General features: G+C 41.9%; 1 protein-coding gene across 1 annotated transcript in view; it reads left to right on the forward strand.

Moving 5' to 3' along the window:
- The window catches only part of FER1L6 (fer-1 like family member 6), a 266,543-nt gene that overhangs the window by 136,909 nt on the left and 107,433 nt on the right, over positions 1-22,201 (forward strand). Inside the window, exon 13 of the mRNA XM_038000171.2 lies at positions 16,902-17,082. Within this exon, the coding sequence (XP_037856099.2) occupies positions 16,902-17,082 (181 nt within the window). The remainder of the gene's footprint in view (positions 1-16,901; positions 17,083-22,201) is intronic.

Raw genomic sequence — 22,201 nt, forward strand, 5'->3', positions numbered from 1 at the left:
TAATGTGTCCTTCATTTCCAGAAGTTGATTGGTTTTTCTTTAAAATATCCATCTCCTTAGAACATTTTTCATTCATATTCTGAATTGTTTTTAAAATTTATTTATGTTGTTTTTCTACCTTTCTTTTATATCTCCTTGAGTAGCTTGATCAATCTTTTGAATTCTTTAGTATTTTGAAGTTTCATCTTGGTTTGGATCCATTGCTAGAGAGCTAGTACGATCTTTTGGGAGTGCTATAGAACTTTCTTTTGTCATATTGCCAGAATTATTTTTCTGGTTTCTTCTCATTTGGGTAGACTATTTCCTCTAATTATTCTTGGATTTAATTTTGATTTGACTGTGTTTCTTTAAATATTTTTTTACCCTCTAAGAATTAGACTTTAATAATTATCGTTTCTTGTAGCCTAAGTCAGCTCTGGTGGCTTTAATGGTGAATACTCTGTTTGAGTTCTTTGTTTGTAGACAGTCTTTGTATTACGATTTCCTCAGAGGCTGGTTGTAGTAACCATGTGCTCGGTGTGTAAACAAATTCACTGTTTCCTCTGGGGCTGAAATGGCAGAGGTCTCTTGAAGCCTATCTCATTCCCCTATGGTGTGCATTTTTAAATTAACCTTTTTCCCCAGTATTTTATGTACTGGGTTGAAGAGTTCAGGTTCAGGCCAGTAGGAGAGGTGTTCGTGAATAGTAACCGGTTGTGGCTAAAGCAGGTGGGTAAATGCAATATCCAATGATCGGCAGAGGTCCCAACCTTGACAGAGGTGGCTAGGGGAGCTCTCAGTGTAATGAACTGAGGACTTATTAGGGGGAAAAGTGGAAGCCACCTCAGCTTCCATGCCAGGCAAGCACAAAAACAATCCACCTGCCAGTCACACTCCTAAACCAGTGTTCCAGCTATTCAGATCAGATAGGCACCTATTTTCATCTGCAGGAATGTTGATATTCCAAGTAGTTAGAGATTATGAATCTACCCCTCGTGCAAGCCTGAACTTTGAGGGCGGTTCTTCTGTGAGGAAGCAGACACCCAGAAAGTCTGTCAATAGGTACACCCATACAGAGCTTCTGTGAGAGAAGCTGTAGCTATGCCTGCAGTGGTGGACAAGGGGGAAAAGACATTCCCTTCTCCAAGACCCTGAATGAGCACCAGGGCTGCCTGACTGTTTTGGGGGTAGAGTTACAGATTTACCCTGCTGAGCCCAGCGCTGCAGCTGTGCCTCTGTTAAAAGAAACTTCCCACCAGCAGAAAGTTCTGGAACTCAAGGCCTGCTGTGTGGATTCTTTTGCCCTACAGGGTGCTCCCTTAATATGATGCACTGCCCCTTTCCCTCGGAGTAGGAGTCCCTGAGAGCCAAACTACTGTGAATGCTGCTGTTCCTCTGGGTCTAGACACCCAGTGGGGTTGCCACAATCCAGGCTTGTTTGTGAAAATGCCTGCAAATGATCCAGTGATGTGGTCTGTCCTCAAGTCTCCTAGCAGTGGCTACCAGCACCAGTTCTAATGAGGGTGGCCAGGGGAGTGATGTAGACTCTGTGAGATTCTCTGGTTATAAATAGCCTTAATGTGTTGGCTTTCTCAAATTCCGGTTGTAGTAATAATGAACTGATCATGTAGGCAGACTTAGGACCTCCTGTTTATCCAGGGTGCCCAGCACTGTTGTTAGTTAAGGCCATGCACAAGTTTTCTCCTTCCTGAAGAATATAAAGCAAGTTTTATTCTACCTGAAGGTGCTGTAATAGACTGTTTCGGTTGGCCTCCAGCCAGGAGGTGGTGCTTGCAAGAAAGTATCAGCTGCAGTGGTGGCGGTGGGATTTGTGCTTGCCTTATGTTGCCCAGAGGAGGTACTCTGGTGTCTCAGGCAATGGGTGGGACCACAGAGCTTCCAAATTTTGTCCTTTGTGTTATGTTACCATGGTGGGTGGAGGCTCAAAGACAGGTGTGGTCTAGGTCTGGGTCTGGCAAGTGCACACTCTGGCTCTTCACATGCAGGGCAAGCAGCAGCTCCAATGGGAAGTTAGGGAAACAGTTCTCTGACCACTGGGGCAATGTTTCAAGGAAGAGCACAGCTGCCTTTTCTGTACAGAAAAGTCCAAAGAAGGAGTCGGGGGTAGCATGCAGCAGTAAGCCCCACCCAACCCCCCCACACTGGCAAGACAGATCTTTCACCCATGGTATTCCACCAGCAGCAGCTAGCTAAGTTCCAGGCAGTCTGCACTCAGAACTTATAACTGCCCCAGGTCATAAGCCTTCCCTGGCAGAGATGGCAACTACAGCTTGCAGGCCACACACCTCCCAGTTCACCCACAAAACCCAGGCTCCCAGCTCTAGCACTTGTGGCTGCACACATTTCCCACTTGTCCCCCAGTTCTGGCCAAGGGAGTTTGTCCCCACTTGAGATTATTTTGTACCTCTCAGTTGGGGGCTTCTGTAAACCTGCAACCATCACCTGAGTTAGCTGGCAGGCTTCTAAAACGTCCCCTGTGAGGTAGGATCAGGAATCGCTTCCCTCCATCTGTACTGGAGATTGGGAATGTATGCGTAACTATTCCTGTGGCTGTGTCTACTTTTATATTTCTTTTTGCTCCCTAAATAAATTCCAGCACTTGGTAGGGTAAAGGTCTTCCTCCATGGCCTGGATTGTGCGATTCTCTGGTGGGAGTGTATATCCCAGAGGCAATTTATCCCCTCCTCACAGTCTGGGGACTTAAAATATTCTGCCTGGCTCACAGTTTAGGCTGCAGCCCACTGTTTCTTTCAAAGGGTCTGTAGTTTCTTTCAGTATTCCTGTTAAGTTCCTGCATTGTTTCTTGAAAAAAAGCTCACAGTGTGAATCTTTATACACTATTTTGTCTTTCCAAGTGGTAGAGTCATGGTAACCATGCCTTCAGTCCACCATCTTGAAAAAACTTGTGTTAGTTCTTCTTTAAATGTTTGGTGAATTTCAGCATTGAAACCATGGAGTCCCGGACATTTCTTTGTGGGGAGACTTTTTATTATGATTTGGATCACCATACTTATTACTGGCCAGTTCAGGTTTTGCATTTCTTTATGATTCAATCTTGGTAGGTTGTTGATGTCTAAGAATTTATCCATTTCTTCTAGGGTTTCCAATATATTGGCACATAGTTGTTCATAGCAATCTCTAATGATCCTTTGAATTTTTGTGGTATGTGTTGTAACATCTCCTTTTTTATCTCTGATTTTATTTATTTGGGTCTTCTCTTTTTTTTCAGTCTGGCCACAGGATTGTCAATTTTGTTTATCTTTTCAAAAAACTAATTTTTCGTTTTGTTGATCTTTTTTATTATTTTTATGTTGTTTCGATTTCATTTATTTCTGCTCTGCTCTGTATTTCTTTCCTTCTACTAACTTTGAGTTTGTTTGCTCTTGCTTTTTCAATTCTTTAATATGCATCATTAGGTTGTTTATTTGATGTTTTTCTAGTTTTTTGATGTAGGTGCTTATTGCTATAAACATTCCTCTTAGTACTGCTTTTGCTGTATCTTATAGGTTTTGGTATGTTGTATATCCATTACTTGTTTCAAGAAATTTTTAAGTTTCCTTCTTAATTTATTTATTGATCCTCTGGCCATTCAGGAATATATTGCTTATATGTACTCATAAAATTTCCAATATTTCTCTCGTTATTGATTTGTAGTCTTATTCCATTGTAATCAGAGAATATACTTGATATAATTTTAATTGGTTTGAATTTTTAAAGGCTTGTTTTGTGGCCTAACATATGGTCTGTCCTTGAGAATGATCCACGTGCTGAGAAGAATGTGTATTCTGTGGCCATTAGAAGAAATGTGCTATAAATATCTATTATGTCCATTTGTTCCATGGTACAGATTAAGTCCAATGTTTTTCTGTTAACTTTCTGTCTGGATGATTTTTCCAATGCTGAAAGTAGGGTGTTGAAGTCTCCGACTATTATTGTGTTGGGGTCTATCTTGCTCTTTAGCTCTAATAATAATTCATTTATAAATCTGTGTGCTTCAGCATTGGTTGCCTGTGTATTTCTTTTTTTTCCCCTTTTTATTTATTTATTTATTTTTTTATTATTATACTTTAAGTTCTAGGGTACATGTGCACAACATGCAGGTTAGTTACATATGTATACTTGTGCCATGTTGGTGTGCTGCACCCATCAACTTGTCAGCACCCATCAACTTGTCACTTACATCAGGTATAACTCCCAGTGCCATCCCTCCTCCTCCCAACTCCCCATAATAGGCCCCGGTGTGTGATGTTCCCCTTCCCGAGTCCAAGTGATCTCATTGTTCAATTCCCACCTATGAGTGAGAACATGTGGTGTTTGGTTTTCTGTTCTTGTGATAGTTTGCTGAGAATGATGGTTTCCAGCTGCATCCATGTCCCTACAAAGGACACAAACTCATCCTTTTTTATGGCTGCATAGTATTCTATGGTGTATATGTGCCACATTTGCTTAATCCAGTCTGTCACTGATGGACATTTAGGTTGATTCCAAGTCTTTGCTATTGTGAATAGTGCTGCAATAAACATACCTGTGCATGTGTCTTTATAGCAGCATGATTTATAATCCTTTGGGTATATACCCAGTAATGGGATGGCTGGGTCAAATGGTATTTCTAGTTCTAGATCCTTGAGGAATCGCCATACTGTTTTCCATAATGGTTGAACTAGTTTACAATCCCACCAACAGTGTAAAAGTGTTCGTATTTCTCCACATACTCTCCAGCACCTGTTGTTTCCTGACTTTTTAATGATTGCCATTCTAACTGGTGTGAGATGGTATTTCATTGTGGTTTTGATTTGCATTTCTCTGATGGTGACTGATGATGAGCATTTTTTCATGTGTCTGTTGGCTGTATGCATGTCTTCTTTTGAGAAATGTCTATGCATATCCTTTGCCCACTTTTTGATGGGGTTGTTTTTTTCTTGTAAATTTGTTTGAGTTCTTTGTAGGTTCTGGATATTAGCCCTTTGTCAGATGAGTAGATTGCAAAAATTTTCTCCCATTCTGTAGGTTGCCTGTTGACTCTGATGGTAGTTTCTTTTGCTGTACAGAAGCTCTTTAGTTTAATTAGATCCCATTTTTCAATTTGGCTTTTGTTGCCATTGCTTTTGGTGTTTTAGACATGAAGTCCTTGCCCATGCCTATGTCCTGAATGGTATTACCTAGGTTTTCTTCTAGGGTTTTTATGGTATTAGGTCTAACATTTAAGTCTCTAATCCATCTTGAATTAATTTTCGTATAAGGAGTAAGGAAAGGATCCAGTTTCAGCTTTCTACTTATGGCTAGCCAATTTTCCCAGCACCATTTATTAAATAGGGAATCCTTTCCCCATCTCTTGTTTTTCTCAGGTTTGTCAAAGATCAGATGGCTGTAGATGTGTGGTATTATTTCTGAGGCCTCTGTTCTGTTCCATTGGTCTATATCTCTGTTTTGGTACCAGTACTATGTTGTTTTGGTTACCATAGCCTTGTAGTATAGTTTGAAGTCAGGTAGCGTGATGCCTCCAGCTTTGTTCTTTTGACTCAGGATTGTCTTGGAGATGTGGGCTCTTTTTTGGTTCCATATGAACTTTAAAGCAGTTTTTTCCAATTCTGTGAAGAAAGTCGTTAGTAGCTTGATGGGGATGGCATTGAATCTATAAATTACCTTGGGCAGTATGGCCATTTTCACGATATTGATTCTTCCTATCCATGAACATGGTATGTTCTTCCATTTGTTTGTGTCCTCTTTGATTTCACTGAGCAGTGGTTTGTAGTTCTCCTTGAAGAGGTCCTTTACATCCCTTGTAAGTTGGATTCCTAGGTATTTTATTTTCTTTGAAGCAATTGTGAATGGAAGTTCATTCCTGATTTGGCTCTCTGTTTGTCTGTTACTGGTGTATAAGAATGCTTGTGATTTTTGCACATGAATTTTGTATCCTGAGACTTTGCTGAAGTTGCTTATCAGCTTAAGGAGATTTTGGGCTGAGATGATGGGGTTTTCTAAATGTGCAATCATGTCATCTGCCAACAGGGACAATTTGACTTCTTCTTTTCCTAACTGAATACCCTTGATTTCTTTCTCTTGCCTGATTGCCCTAGCCAGAACTTCCAACACTATGTTGAATAGGAGTGGTGAAAGAGGGCATCCCTGTCTTGTGCCAGTTTTCAAAGGGAATGCTTCCAGTTTTTGCCCATTCAGTATGATATTGGCTGTGGATTTGTCATAAATAGGTCTTATTATTTTGAGATACATTCCATCAATACTGAATTTATTGAGAGTTTTTAGCATGAAAGGCTGTTGAATTTTGTCAAAGGCCTTTTCTGCATCTGCGTATGTTGAACCAGCCTTGTATCCCAGGAATGAAGCCTACTTGATCATGGTGGATAAGCTTTTTGATGTGTTGCTGGATTTGGTCTGCCAGTATTTTATCAAGGATTTTTGCATCAATGTTCATCAGGGATATTGGTCTAAAATTCTCTTTTTTGTTGTTGTGTCTCTGCCAGGCTTTGGTATCAGGATGATGTTGGCCTCATAAAATGAGTTAGGGAGGATTCTCTCTTTATCTATTGATTGGAATAGTTTCAGAAGGAATGGTACCAGCTCCTCCTTGTACCTCTGGTAGAATTCAGCTGTGAATCCATCTGGTCCTGGACTTTTTTTGGTTGGTAGGCTATTAATTATTGCCTCAATTTCAGAGCCTGCTATTGGTCTCTTCAGAGATTCAACTTCTTCCTGGTTTAGTCTTGGGAGAGTGTAAGTGTCCAGGAAATTATCCATTTCTTCTAGGTTTTCTAGTTTATTTGCATAGAGGTGTTTATAGTATTCTCTGATGGTAGTTTGTATTTCTGTGGGGTCAGTGGTGATATCTCCTTTATCATTTTTTATTGCGTCTATTTGATTCTTCTCTCTTTATTAGTCTTGCTAGTGGTCTATCAATTTTCTTGATCTTTTCAAAAAATCAGCTCCTGGATTCATTGATTTTTTGGAGGGTTTTTTGTGTCTCTATCTCCTTCAGTTCTGCTCTGATCTTAGTTATTTCTTGCCTTCTGCTAGCTTTTGAATGTGTTTGCTCTTGCTTCTCTAGTTCTTTTAATTGTGATGTTAGAGTGTCAATTTTAGATCTTTGCAGCTTTCTCTTGTGGGCATTTAGTGCTATAAATTTCCCTCTACACACTGCTTTAAATGTGTCCCAGAGATTCTGGTATGTTGTATCTTTGTTCTCATTGGTTTCAAAGACCATCTTTATTTCTGCCTTCATTTTGTTATGTACCCAGTAGTCATTCAGGAGCAGGTTGTTCGGTTTCCATATAGTTGAGCACTTTTGATTGAGTTTCTTAGTCCTGAGTTCTAGTTTGATTGCACTGTGGTCTGAGAGACAGTTTGTTATAATTTCTGTTCTTGTACATTTGCTGAGGAGCACTTTACTTCCAATTATGTGGTCAATTTTGGAATAAGTGTGATGTGGTGCTGAGAAGAATGTATATTCTGTTGATTTGGGGTGGAGAGTTCTATAGATGTCTATTAGGTCCACTTGGTGCAGAGTTGAGTTCAATTCCTGGATATCCTTGTTAACTTTCTGTCTCGTGGATCTGTCTAATGTTGACAGTGGGGTGTTGAAGTCTCCCATTATTATTGTATGGGAGTCTAAGTCTCTTTGTAAGTCTCTAAGGACTTGCTTTATGAATCTGGGTGCTCCTGTATTGGGTGCATATGTATTTAGGATAGTTAGCTCTTCCTGTTGAATTGATCCGTTTACCATTATGTAATGGCCTTCTTTGTCTCTTTTGTTCTTTGATGGTTTAAAGTCTGTTTTATCAGAGACTAGGGTTGCAACCCCTGCTTTTCTTTTGTTCTCCATTTGCTTGGTAGATCTTCCTTCATCCCTTTATTTTGAGCCTATGTGTGTCTCTGCATGTGAGATGGGTCTCCTGAATACAGCACACTGATGGGTCTTGACTCTTGATCCAATTTGCCCATCTGTGTCTTTTAATTGGACCCGTTAGTACATTTAGGATTAATATTGTTATGTGTGAACTTGATCCTGTCATTATGATATTAACTGGTTATTTTGCTCATTAGTTGATGCAGTTTCTTCCTAACATCGATGGTCTTTACATTTTGGCATGTTTTTGCAATGGCTGGTACCTGTTGTTCCTTTCCACGTTTAGTGCTTCCTTCAGGGTCTCTTGTAGGGCAGGCCTGGTGGTGACAAAATCTCTAAGCATTTGCTTATCTGTAAAGGATTTTATTTCTCCTTCACCTATGAAACTTAGTTTGGCTGGATATGAAATTCTGGGTTGAAAATTCTTTTCTTTAAGAATATTGAATATTGGCCCCCACTCTCTTTTGGCTTGTAGAGTTTCTGCTGAGAGATCTGCTGTTAGTCTGATGGGCTTCCCTTTGTGGGTAACCTGACCTTTCTCTCTGGCGCCCTTAACAGTTTTTCCTTCATTTCAACTTTGGTGAATCTGACAATTATGTGTCTTGGAGTTGCTCTTCTCGAGGAGTATCTTTGTGGCGTTCTCTGTATTTCCTGAATTTGAATGTTGGCCTGCCTTACTAGGTTGGGGAAGTTCTCCTGGATGATATCCTGAAGAGTGTTTTCCAACTTGGTTCCATTTTCCCCCTCACTTTCAGGCACCCCAATCAGATGTAGATTTGGTCTTTTCACATAATCCCATACTTCTTGCAGGCTTTGTTCATTTCCTTTTCCTCTTTTTTCTTTAGACTTCTCTTGTCACTTCATTTCATTCATTTGATCCTCAATCGCTGATATTCTTTCTTCTAGTTGATCGAGTCGGTTACTGAAGCTTGTGCATTTGTCACGTATTTCTCATGTCATGGTTTTTATCTCTGTCAGTTCATTTATGGCCTTCTCTGCATTGATTATTCTAGTTATCCATTCTTCCATTCTTTTTTCAAGATTTTTAGTTTCTTTGTGCTGGGTACGTAATTCCTCCTTTAGCTCTGAAAAGTTTGATGGTTGAAGCCTTCTTCTCTCAGCTCGTCAAAGTCATTCTCTATCCAGCTTTGATCCATTGCTGGCGATGAGCTGCATTTCTTTGGAGGGGGAGATGCACTCTTATTTTTTGATTTTCCAACTTTTCATCCCTGCTTTTTCCCCATCTTTGTGGCTTTATCTGCCTTTGGTCTTTGATGATGGTGATTTACTGATGGGGTTTTGGTGTGGGTGTCCTTTCTGTTTGTTAGTTCTCCTTCTAACAGTCAGGACCCTCAGCTGTAGGTCTTTGGAGATTGCTTGAGGTCCACTCCAGACCCTGTTTGCCTGGGTATCAGCAGCAGAGGCTGCAGAAGATAGAATATTGCTGAACAGCAAGTGTACCTGTCTGATTCTTGCTTTGGAAGCTTCGTCTCGGGGGTGTACCCCACCATGTGAAGTGTGGAGTGTCGGTCTGCACCTAGTGGGGGATGTCTCCCAGTTAGGCTACTCAGGGGTCAGGGACCCACTTGAGCAGGCAGTCTGTCCATTCTCAGGTCTCAACCTCTGTGTTGGGAGATCCACTGCTCTCTTCAAAGCTGTCAGACAGGGTCATTTTCATCTGCAGAGGTTTCTGCTGCTTTTTGTTTAGCTGTGCCCTGTCCCCAGAGGTAGAGTCTACAGAGACAGGCAGGCCTCCTTGAGCTGCTGTGGGCTTCACCCAATTCGAGCTTCCCAGCGGCTTTGTTTACCTACTTAAGCCTCAGCAATGGTGGGCACCCCTCCCCCAGCCTCACTGCTGCCTTGCAGTTAGAGCTCAGACTGCTGTGCTAGCAATGAAGGAGGCTCTGTGGGCGTGGGACCCTCCAGGCCAGGTGTGGGATATAATCTCATGGTGTGCCGTTTGCTAAGACCCTTGGTAAAGTGCAGTATTGGGGTGGGAGTTACCCAATTGTCCAGGTGTTGTGTGTCTCAGTTCCACTGGCTAGGAAAAGGGATTCCCTTCCCCCTTACTCTTCCCAGGTGAGGTGATGCCTCACCCTGCTTCAGCTCTCGCTGGTCGGGCTGCAGCAGCTGATCAGCACCGATTGTCCGGCACTCCCTAGTGAGATGAACCCAGTACCTCAGTTGAAAATGCAGAAATTACCCATCTTCTGTGTCGCTCGCGCTGGGAGCTGGAGAGTGGAGCTGTTCCTCTTTGGCCATCTTGCTGCCTGTGTATTTTCAATTGTTATATCCTCCTGCTGAATTGACTTCTTTGTCTCTTTTTGTAATTTTTATCTTGAAATCTACTTTATGTGATATAATTATAGCTACTCCTGTTTTTTGTTTGTTTCCATTTACATGGAATATCCTTCTTCATTTTTTTTTTCAGTCTCTGTGTATAAGTAAAGTGTGTTTCTTGTAGGCAACAGATTATTGGACCTTGTGTTTTTATTTATTCAGCCACTGTGTGTTTTTTGATTAGAGAGTTTATCCACTTACATTCAATTTTATTATTTATACATAAGGACTTACTCCTACTATTTTGTTATTTGTTTTCTGGTTGTTTCGTGGTCTTCCTTTTCTTCCTTCCTTTTTTTAGTGAAGGCAATTTTCTCTGGCATGTTTTAATTTCTTGCTTTTAGTTTTTTGTGCATCTGTTGTATGTTTTTTGATTTGAGGTTACCATGAGGCTTGAAATATGATCTTATAACCCATATTTTAAATTGATGATAACGCTGATTGTATAAAGAAGCAAAAAAAAAAAAAAAAAAAGTGAAGAGAAAATGAATAAAAACTCTACACTTTAATTTCATCCACTCACTTTAAAATATTTGTTGTATACTGTCCATGTCTTAAAGTTGTTGTAGTTATTTGTTTTTGATAGGTTCGTCTTTTAGTTTTCTACTAAAGATACAAGTAATTTAGACACCACAATTACAGTATTATAATATTCTATGTTTCTTTGTGTACTTACTACTGCCAGTGAGTTTTGTACCGTCAGATGATTTTTATTGCTCATTAACATCTTCTTTCAATTTGAAAAACTCCCTTTAGCATGTCTTTTAGGATAGGTCTAGTGTTGATGAAATCTCAGTTTTTGTTTATCTGTGAAAGTCTTCATTTCTCCATGTTTAAAGGATATTTTTGCTAAATATACTATTCTAGGATAAAAGGGTTTTTGTTGTTATTGTTTAGTACTTTAAATATGGCATGCCACTCTCTCCTGTCCTGTAAGGTTTCCACTGAGAAGTCTCCTGACAGATGTATTGGAGCTTCTTTGTATGTTGTTTGTTTCTTTTCTCTTGCTGCTTTTAGGTTCTTTATCCTTGAGCTTTGGGACTTTGATTATTAAATGTCTTGAGGTAGTCTTCTTTGGATTAAATCTGCTTGGTGTTCTATAACCTTGTTCTTGAATATTGAAATCTTTCTCTAGGGTTGGGAAGCTCTCTGTTGTTATTATCCCTTTGAATAAACTTTCTACCCTGAATTCTGTCTCTCTACCTCCTCGTTGAGGCCAATAATTCTTAGATTTGCCTTTTAGAGGTGATTTTCTAGATCTTGTAGGCATATTTTATTCTTTTCTATTCTTTTTTTCATTTCCTCTGTGTATTTTCAAATAGGCTGTCTTTAAGCTTACTAATTCTTCCTTCTGCTTAATTCTGCTGTTAAGAGAGACTGATGTATTCTTCAGTATGTTGGTTGCATTTTTTAGCTCCAGAATTTCTGCTTGATTCTTTCTAATTATTCAATCTCTTTGTTAAATTTGTCTGGTAGTATTCTGAATTGCTTCTCTGTGTTCTCCTGAATTTTATCGAGTTTCCTCTATACAGCTATTTTGATTTCTCTGAAAGCTCACATATGCCTGCTGCTCTGGGATTGGTCACTAGTGCCTTATTTAGTTTGCCTGGTGAGCTCATGTTTTCCTGGATGGTCTTGATGCTTGTGGATGTTATTTGGTGTCTGGGCATTGAAGAGTTAGGTATTTATTGTAGTCTTTGTAGTCTGAGCTTGTTTGCACCCATCCTTCTTAGGAGGGCTTTCTAGATATTTGAAGGGACTTGGGAGTTGTGATCTAATTCTTTGGTTACTGCAGTTGCATCTGAATTAGGGGAAACTCCAAGCCTAGTAACACTGTGGCTCTTGCAGAGTTGTAGAGGTACTGCCCTGGTGATCTTGGGTAAGATCCAAAAGGATTCTCTTGATTAATACAGAGACACTTATTCTCTTAGTTTCCCTGAAAAAGAGGGAAACTCTCTGTCTCTGTACTGAGTTGCCTGGAGCTGGGGGAGGGTTAACACAAGCACTTCTGTTGCTACCACCACTGGGACTGGGCTGGCTCAGACCCAAAGCCAGCACATCCCTGGGTCTCGCCTAAGGCCCATGGTGACCACTCTCTGGCTACTGCCTGTGTTCACTCAAGGACCAAGGGCTGTACATCAGCAGGTGCTTAATCTAGCCAGGTGCCTGTCCTTTCCTTCAGGGAAATGAGTTCACCCCTGGCCCCAGGTGGGTCCAGAGATGTCATCTGGGAGCCAGGACTTGGAATCTAAAACCTTAGAAATCTACCTGGTTTTCTATTCTACTGTGGCTGAGCTGGCATCCAGGTTGTAAGACAACATTCTTTCCACTCTTCTCTCTCCTTTCCTCAAGCAGCGGAGTCTCTCCCCGTGACCACCACCACCCTAGTCCCACAGCTAGTACTGCCTGGTGATTACCAATGTTCACTCAAGGCCCAAGGGCTCTTTAGTCTGCTTATGATGAATCCAGGCTTAGTTCTCTCCCTTTGCAACAATGGGCTCCTCTCTGGCCCAAGGCAGTTCCAGAAATGCTGTCTAGGAGAGTGAAGGCCTGAAATCAGGAGCCCCAAGAGCCTGCTTGGTATTCTACCTCACTGTGGCCAAGCTGGTATCCAAGCTGTGAGACAAAGTCCCCTTTATACTTTCTTCTCCTTTCCTCAAACTGAAGGGGTTTCTCCCCATAGCTAACACAGCTGGGAATGTGTTGGGTCACGCCTGAAGTCAGCATGGTGCTGAGCCTCACCCAAGGACTGTGGTGAGTACTGCCTGGCTACCACTGCTGATTATCCAAGGCCCAAGGGCTCTTTAGTCCATAGATGATTAATTCTGCTAGGACTGGTTTCTTCCTTTCAAGGCAGAAGGTTCCCTTCTGTTCCAAGGTGTGTTTAGAAATGTCATCTTGGGACCGGGCATGGTGGCTTACACCTGTAATCCCAGCACTTTGGGAGGCCGAGGCAGGTGGATCACTTGAGGTCAGGAGTTTGAGACCAGCCTGGCCAACATGATGAAACCCTGTCTCTACTAAAAATACAAAATTAGCTGGGTGTCAGAAATTAGCCAGGTGTGGTGGTGTGTGGCTGCAATCCCAGCTGTTTGGGAGGCTGAGGCAGGAGAGTTGCCTGAACCTGGGAGGCAGAGGTTACAGTCAGCTGAGATCAAGCCACTATACTCTAGCCTGGACCACAGAGTGAGACTCTATCTCAAAAAAGAAGGAAAAAAAAAAGAATGTCATCTGTGAGCTAGGGTCTGAAATGTGGATCTTACAACTCTGCCTGGTGCTAGTTCTGTGGCTGACCTGGTATACGAGTTGTAAGACAAGGTCATCTTTATTCTCCTCTCTCCCCTCCTCAAGCAGAGGGAAGGAGTCCCTCCCAGGGCTGCTAAGTGTTGGGGGAAGAGTGAAAATTCCTTGGCTGCCCCAGCTTCTGTCTCACCTAGGGCATGTGCACCCCAAGTCCACTGTCTCTGAGCCCAGCATAGCACCAGGACTTTTCCAGAAATGGCAGTCCTTGTGGCCTAGACTACCTTTCAAGTTTATTTAGGACTGCAGAGCACCTCAGCCTATAGTGGCAAAGCTTGCTGGAACTTAGGATGGACGATTTGCTTCTGGCTAAGTCTGGTCTGGATGCTCCCTCCTTGGGCAATGGCTGAGTTCTGCCTGGTGTTGCTTTCCACTGTGACAAGGCAGCACTGAGTTCCAATACCAAATCCCACAATCACTGCATTTTTTTCATCCCCAAATGCTCAGATTTTCTCTCCACACCATTTGGAGAGAAAATTTCTCTCTACACTGCTGGGGGATGGGGAGGAATGAATCTCCTCTAGGCAATTCAAGACTGTTTTTCCTACCTTCTTCAGTGCTTCTTTCCTTAATATGATGTTAAAATCAGGTACTGTGATCACTCACCTGATTTTTGGTTCTTATGAAGGTGTTTATTTTGTATGAATAGTTGTTTAATTTGGTCTTTCTGTGGGGGGTGATCACTTCAGGGTTCTATTTGGCCATCTTGCTCCACCTTCTCTCTGCATTTATTTTCATACTTCACAAAAGTGATTAAGACTGTAGGTTTAGATTCAGACTACTTGGATTCCTAATCCTGGTTCCATTACCCAGAGTTCACTTAATGTCTCTGAGTCTCAGTTTCTTCATCTGTGAAATGAATTCCTCATAGAGTTGTTGCAAAAGTTTAAGGAGTTAAGGCATACAAAGTGCCATGCATACAATAGATGTTATTATGTAACTCCCCAAATCTTGGGCTATTGTGCAACTGGGAAAGCCATTCCCAGAAAGAGCATTCCATCATAGAAGGTCATGATTTATATTCAGTAAGCTCTCTTTGAACAGAGCAGAAAAGAAATAGAGATGAAATACAGCCCTTTTAAGCCTTACAGCTGGAAACCTAACAAAGAATCTCCTGTCTGCATGACCAGAAAGTGGAGATACATTTTGGGAACACATGTCTTTATAGAGAGGGCAGAGGGACCCAGGAGGGTTAGCTCTGAGAAGACAGGTTTGGGTGGGACTGAGAGAGACCTGAAAGCTGGCTTTAAGCATCAAAGAACCAGAGAAGAGGAAGGAAGCTTATGATGTGGGGCTCTAGGATGGGTCTAAGAACACATGGACATATGTGAAAAATGGGGTGACTTGGGGTCTATCCAAGGAAGAACTTGCCAATAGGCAGTAAATTCCCTTAGTTGACTGGGTTCCACAGGGAGGTAGTGAGCTGCATATGGGAGTGTCCCCCGCTCTGGCCTTGTCTCCAGTAGCCTATTCTCTGGCCCTGCCCTCCATTCTTCTCATTATCTCTTACTATAATATCTTCCCTTTGACTCATGAAGATACCCAATCCTTTCTTCTGTTTCACTTTCATCTCTGTCCATCTCAGACTACATGGTTCATCCCTTTAGCCACACTCTTCCCAGTTGTCTCAATTCTCTTCCCTATTGTGCTATTAAAAACCCCATCTAATTATCCTATTTCTCTGCTCTCATGCTCTGCCTTCGTGATTGATTTACAACAATTTCAATGGTTTCAGCCATAATGGATATCGAGAGAGGTCGAATAACCACCTCAGCTTATATAGCTGGTGAATTTTAAAAAGAGGACTCAAACAAGGCCTGCTAACTCTAAGTCTCCTTCTCTTTCTAGGATATTACTATGCTTCTCTCAGGTACTTTAGTATTATTCCTAAGGTAAGAATAATGGAGAAGGGAAGAAAAGAATGTATTGGAATGAACTGGGAGAAAGACTCTTATGGACATAGGAACACATTGAGGTCACTGATTCACTAAATATGAATCAAGACCCTCCCTGCGTTTGTTCCATGACCAGTGGAGACACAAAACTTAGCAAGATACTATTTTCATTCTCAAGACATTTGCAGACATCTAAGTAAATTATTTGAAAACAAGATGGTAGAGGAATGATGGGAATATGATGTGACGTTAGGGGCCTGTTTAGGTTAGGTTCCCAGAAACAAAACTTGGGAAGATTCTTATGCATGTGAGGTTTGGGTGGCATGCTCTCAGGAGAAGCGGGTGACGGAGCATAGGGCAGGTCTCTGAGGGCAGGGAGACCAGCCACAGCCTGATCCTGTGAGGTGCTCTCAAGCAAGTGGCATCACAGACTTGGCCCCATTTTGAGGCAAGTGGGCTGGGCTTTTACATCCCCACATCAAGCTGTGAGTGGCTTCAGGCACAAGAAGGGGGCCTTATAATCTTCTGTGGAGAGGCAGACTCCATCAGTAGAAGGCAATTCTCCATGGAAGGTGGCTATTTTAAGCTATTAGCAGCAATCTCAGTATCTGGGGTTTGAGGGCTCCTTCCTGGTAAAGAGGATCTGGGTGGGGCACCACCAATGACTACTGCAGGGAGACAGAATAGGGACACCTGGCCTGCCTGGAGAGGAGAGGCAGGGGTTAGAGAAGGAGAAGTTAGGAAGGCTTTTCAAGTTAAGGGGTCCTTGTGATTATGGACTTTTGATCCTGCACCTTTCTTGAACAGTCAACCAACTCTGTAATATGGCTAATTTTGCAGCTCCTTCCAAAAGAGAAATGTTCATCTAAATCTTTTAAAGCATTTGACATTAGATTATAAAATGGAAAGATCAATGACACCAATATGCCTACAGGGAATATCTATTCCTATACAAAGATATTTGTGGCACAAAAGCTGCCCTATTTGTAGGGGAAAAAATAATGTTTTCCTTCCCTCTCTCCCTACTCTGCTTCTCTCTCTATCTCTCAAACATAATTTTGTCTTTGGAGATTTAGACAAGAAGTCTCTTAGAGAAGAAGCACGTTTGGAAAGGTGTTCATGATATTTTGTTTAGTGAAAAAGGCAGGTTACAAAATGACATATCTGTGATTCTTTACCAACATCTCTATTAAAAGTTTTGCAAGGTTATACATTATAATGTTTAAATGGTTATAACAGTTTTGTGATTTCTAACGACTCTTTTTTTAGTTGATTGTATTTTCTAATCTGTCATTTGTGTAGTTATTACAAAAGAGAAAATAAGATGGATAGAGATGATAGCTCATCATCATTGTCAGTCTTGCTGGTCTGATCATTGCTTTTTTTACCTTCATGACAGCTTACCTTATTGCCATGGGAGAACATGAGCTTGGATCTTTTATGCCAAGCAGACTGATTCTGGTTACCAACACCTGACCCCTTTCCCCTTGCTACTGCTTCTGCAGGTAATTTTGGAAACCTGATTGATGGAGGGTCCCATCATGGGAGTAAGAAGTCAGCTGAATCAGCTGAAGAAGACCTCCTTCCACTGCTTCACGAAGGACAAGGGGATGTGGCCCATGATGTTCCCATTCCTATGGCCTCCACCACTCACCCGGAGAAGCCACTGGTGACGGAAGGGAACAGGTAGGAGACATAGCCTGGGGGAACAGCCAAGGATTTTGATGGTGGGATTTTGTCCAATTTCTAGGACTGTTTTCTTCAGTTCTTCACTAAAATCAGAATTTTTTTTTTTTTTTTTTTTTTTTTTTGAGAAGGAGTCTTGCTCAGTCACCAGACTGGAGTGCAATGGTGCATCTCAGCTCACTGCAACCTTTTCCTCCCGGGTTCAAGTGATTCTCCTGCCTCAGCCTCCTGAGTAGCTGGGACTACAGACACACACCACCATGCCTGGCTAATTTTTGTATTCTTAGTAGAGATGTGGTTTCACCATGTTGACCAGGATGGTTTTCGATCTCCTGATCTCATGATCCTCCCGCCTCAGCCTCCCGAAGTGCTGGGATTACAGGCATGAGCCACCATGCCCAGCCAGAAACATAATTTTTAAATTTCGGCTATGAGAACAAGGTGCAAATTGGAGCAAGATGGTAAGTACCACTCAACTGAATCTTTAGCAACATGACATGACAACCCTCCAGATAATACACCTAGGTAATTCATTTAAGGGCAGAGCAATGATGATGATGATGATGATGATGATGATCATATCTGAAGCACCCTTTATTCTGTAACTGAAGCAAAATAAGGTAGGAAGGTCAGAACTTACAATTTCAATCCAAACCCTCTTATTATATTCATCTGAGTTCTATGCTCTTATGTAAATTCAATTTGATGGGATTATTGAATACACGATTTCTTATCTTATTTTTGACACAGTCATTTGCAAACCGAAAGACTCAAAAAAACAACTGTCAGGCACCAGAAAAGATAATTTCAGAAAACAGCTGGGGGCACTTACATGTACTCTCACTGATCTCCTTTAATCCATGCAAATTTTCAACCTGCAAATAGAAGTAGAATTATAGAATTTTTAAAAAGAAAGTAGTGTCAAGCACCGATCAAATGAGAAGGGGTAGTGTAGTAAGAGTCTTTTATTGCCAGATCTTGAAATATGTATGATCTTATTGGATTCTCATAATAGCATGTTTCTTCCCACATTTCGCATGCGAAGAGAATGAAGATGTTGCATGGCCCCGACAAGGCTACATCTCTATGCTCCTCAGTCCCTCTGCTCCTTTCAATCTGGACACTCTCTGGGGACTGAACCATGACCACTCTCAGGATAACAGGGACTCCCAAATCTGTTTTCCTAGACAGCCCTCTTTCCTGAGCAGCAGATCTAAGCACTTCCGCTTGGATGTCCCAGATTACTCACAAGGCCCATTGTCTTCACAGACAACTTTTCTTCTTTCCCTATTTTTCCTGTCTCATAGAATGAGCTTACCCTTCTGAGTCCTCCAAGCCACAGGCAAGAAAATTGTCAACTGTTAGTTGGGTGAGGTGGCTCATGCCGAGGCGGGTGGATTGTGAGGTCAGGAGTTCAAGACCAGCCTGGCCAACATAGTGAAACCCCGTCTCTACTAAAAATACAAAAAATTAGCAGGGTGTGGTGGCAGTTACCTGTAATCCCAGCTACTCAGGAGGCTGAGGCAGGAGAATCGCTTGAACTCAGGAGGCGGAGGTTGCAGTGAGTGGAGATCGCGCCACTGCACTCCAGCCTGGGTGACAGTGGAAGACTCCATCTCAAAAAAAAAAAAAAAAAAAAAAAAAAAGGCCAACCGAGGTCAACCGATCTCTTGTCCTTCCTACCTGCATCTGCTCAGTGATGAAGTCAGTCAATACAGTTCTTAAGTATTTCTCAAATCTACTGCCATTTAAAAATTCTGGCCATTGGCACCTTCAGCCTGAATTACTAGAAAACAACAGCAACAACACCTCCTACCTGACTTGGATCTTATTCAAGACCTTCGCTAAACTATGAGAACCATTTACTCCCCTGATTCACCTCACTCATTGATGACCTGTGGCTTTCAGGATTAATTCCAGAGGCCATAGCTTATGGATTTGATCCCAGTCTACTTCTCCACCTTCATTTTTGGCCACTCTACAAACTCTTCCATTCCAAACGGCAGTGCCCCTGGCAGTTTCCCAATATGTCCTGCTGTGTGCTGCTTCTGGACCTTTGAATGCACTCTTCCTTATGCCTGGCAATAATCCCCCTCCTCAGAACTGCTAGGTTCGAGACAAAGCCCAATTCCCTTCCCTGAATTCCCAGTCTGATTTGGATTTCTGTCCTTACGTCCCCAAGCACTGATTGAAGACGTTTTTATCTGTCTCTCTCCTCTGTTAAACTGGGAGCATGTTGAGGCCAGGGACTGTGCCTTCTTCACACGCATATCTGTTCATCTCTGTGCTCATAAGTGTTTTTGAATAAGTTAAGGAATTACTATAACTGGATTGGGTACAGAGTACTATGTGAACAGAGTCAGGTGAGTAATCCCACTGAGGAGGAGGTAAGGAGTTGGGAAAAGGCACAGAAAGAGTAACATCCTAAAGGATGAGAATGTGCTTCAGGGATTGAGGGAAATCATTTAGGACAAAGCAGAATGGAGTCCATTGAAATAGTCTTAGCTGTTTGTCCTCTTGTTTTTGAGCATTCCCTGAATTTTGTAAATCTTGTCCTTCCATGGGCCTTCCATGAATCACCTTCTTTGGGGTATTTTTTTGGGTCTCTGAATGCCATACCTGTTTATCTGTTGTTCTTTACAACACCAGAGACAACCCCAAATTCCTCTGTCTTTTAACTTTATTCTCAAAACTGAGACCATCAGTGACTGAACAGCTGGCTCTGCAGTTCTGGGGGACTGTTCTGAGACTACTCAGAGGTACTCTTATCTTTGCACTGAGGGCAGGCAGTGAAGACATTCTCTACCTTGATGGATTAACCATTGTTGACTATTGGGGATTTCAGGGGAGGATGGCAAGGGAAGGGTTTAGGAGGAGATGAGAGGTTTCAAAGCATCCTTGGATGCACCTCATATTAGTGCTGTCCTGCTGGCTCAAGGAAACCAAAATAAGTCATGCTGGTATTTTTTTTTTTGGTACAGTTGGGCTTTCTATACACTCTTCAGTCACCATATTGAGGCTCTGTCTATATAGTGGCAAGCCAGGGAGGCAGCAGCTGAGTTGGAAAAGTCTATGTCTATGAAAGACCCCAATACATGTGTACACATATATGCATGCATGTGCACATATATATGAACACAATTTATTTGCTGCCCTCATTAAAATGTCACCTTGGATTTGTTCTGGGCTTTCCAGTTTTGCAAAGCACATGCATTCACATGCATCTAATTTACTAGGCTGGAGCTCCAGAATGGGACTGGAGAATAAGATATCCAATGGCAGGTCATCATGTGATGACCCAAAGTCACAAGGCTAGTCCTGTATCAGCACAGCCATTTAGACTGGCAGTCTCCTCTTTCCACAAGCAGCACAGCACCTTCCCCATCTGCTGCCCTCCAGCTGCCCTGCAGTTTACCTAAGAAGCCACAGCATCCTTGTCCATGTAGACATACTAAGACTAGAAGGTCCTGAGAACCAAAGAGACAAAGGCCTTGTTGAACATCATTAGCACAAAATGACCCAAACCAAAGAAACCTTGAGACAAAGTAAAATTTGGGGTGGGAATTTATTTATCTGCAGGATTCTTAGTGCAATGATTTTTAAAGAGTTGAAATAGAGCAGTTTGGTTTCTAAACTTGTTTTTGGTCTCCTGCTGTGATAACAAACCCAGTTTCTTCCAAAAACTTACGTGGCTTCTCTTCTGAGTAAACACCTACCGGTCTGTTTTCTGCAGAACAGACCATGGGACACCTTCACTAATTTTACTGTCTCCTTCAGACGAAATTTGTGTGGCAGAGCTAAAAAGAGCAATCATCCATTCTTTCAGGCTGAAGTTCTCTTTAGTTTTTTGGAATGGAAACAAAGGTTGATCGGTCTCTCTCTCTCTCTCTCTCTCTCTTACTCTCTCTCGCTCTCTCTGTCTCTCTCCCCCCGCCACCCCTCCTACTTTATAGAGGCTTCTTGCTCCATGTGTCATCCTGTCACACCCATTCCATGGACTTTAGCTTTGCACAGTTCTCTTCACACAGTCCCGGATGTTTGGGAAAAAATTACACTGGGTTTGGGGGGAAACCTGGTCAAAATAATAGCTGTCATTAGGCAGGGAGCTTCTTCAAATTTTTGCCATATTTCTCCCCGCTTAGCTACCTCCACACCCATCCCCTTCCTTCTTGGAATTAAAACATATAAATTAGCTGCCGCTTTTCCGTCATCTCTCTCACGCTGTTAACTGCCTCTCATTGGCATGCTCACATTTCCAACTGCTGTCTTCAAATACTCCTTCTGGCTCCACAGCTTCCCCTTTTAGCTACTTTGCTATCCCTCTTGTCCCTTTTAGCCAAGCAAGTAACCTACATTATTGGCATTAGTTCCTGGCAACACAAAATATTAGACGGATGGGTGGAAGAAAAGAAGGATGGAAGGAAAAGTGGATGGAGGGAAAGGTGGTTAGACAGGCAAGCCATGAAATGCTGAAGTTTAGTTTGGGACACAAGCCTTTACCCTCATTGATAGTATGATTATCTTTTTACATTTCTCTAGCAATTTCAGCTTACATAATGCATTTATATCTGTTTTCTTTTTTTTAAAAATTGGGTTTTTTTCCCCATAGGTTTTGGGGGAACAGGTGGTATTTGGTTACATGAGTAAATTCTTCAGTGGTGATTTGTGAGATTTTGGTGTACCCATCACCTGAGCAGTATACGCTGAACCCAATTTGTAGTCTTTTATCCCTCACTCTCCTCCCACCCTTTCCCCTCCAAGTCCCCAAATCCATTGTATCCTTCTTATGCCTTTGCATCCTCATAGCTCATAGCTTAGCTCCCACTTATGAGTGAGAGCATACAATGTTTGGTTTTCCATTCCTGAGTTACTTCACTTAGAATAATAGTCTTCAATCACATTCAGATTGCTGCAAATGCCATTAATTCATTCCTTTTTATGGCTGAGTAGTATTCTGTCATACATATGCATACACACCACGGTTTCTTTATCCACTTGTTGACTAATGGACAGTTGGGCTGGTTCCACATTTTTGCAGTTGTGAATTGTGTAGCTATAAACATACTTGTATGTATCTTTTTTGTATAATAACTTATTTTCCTCTGGGTAGATACCCAGT

Source organism: Chlorocebus sabaeus, chromosome 8 (assembly GCF_047675955.1).
Source record: "Chlorocebus sabaeus isolate Y175 chromosome 8, mChlSab1.0.hap1, whole genome shotgun sequence".
In the NCBI taxonomy this organism is placed as follows: Eukaryota; Metazoa; Chordata; class Mammalia; order Primates; family Cercopithecidae; genus Chlorocebus; species Chlorocebus sabaeus.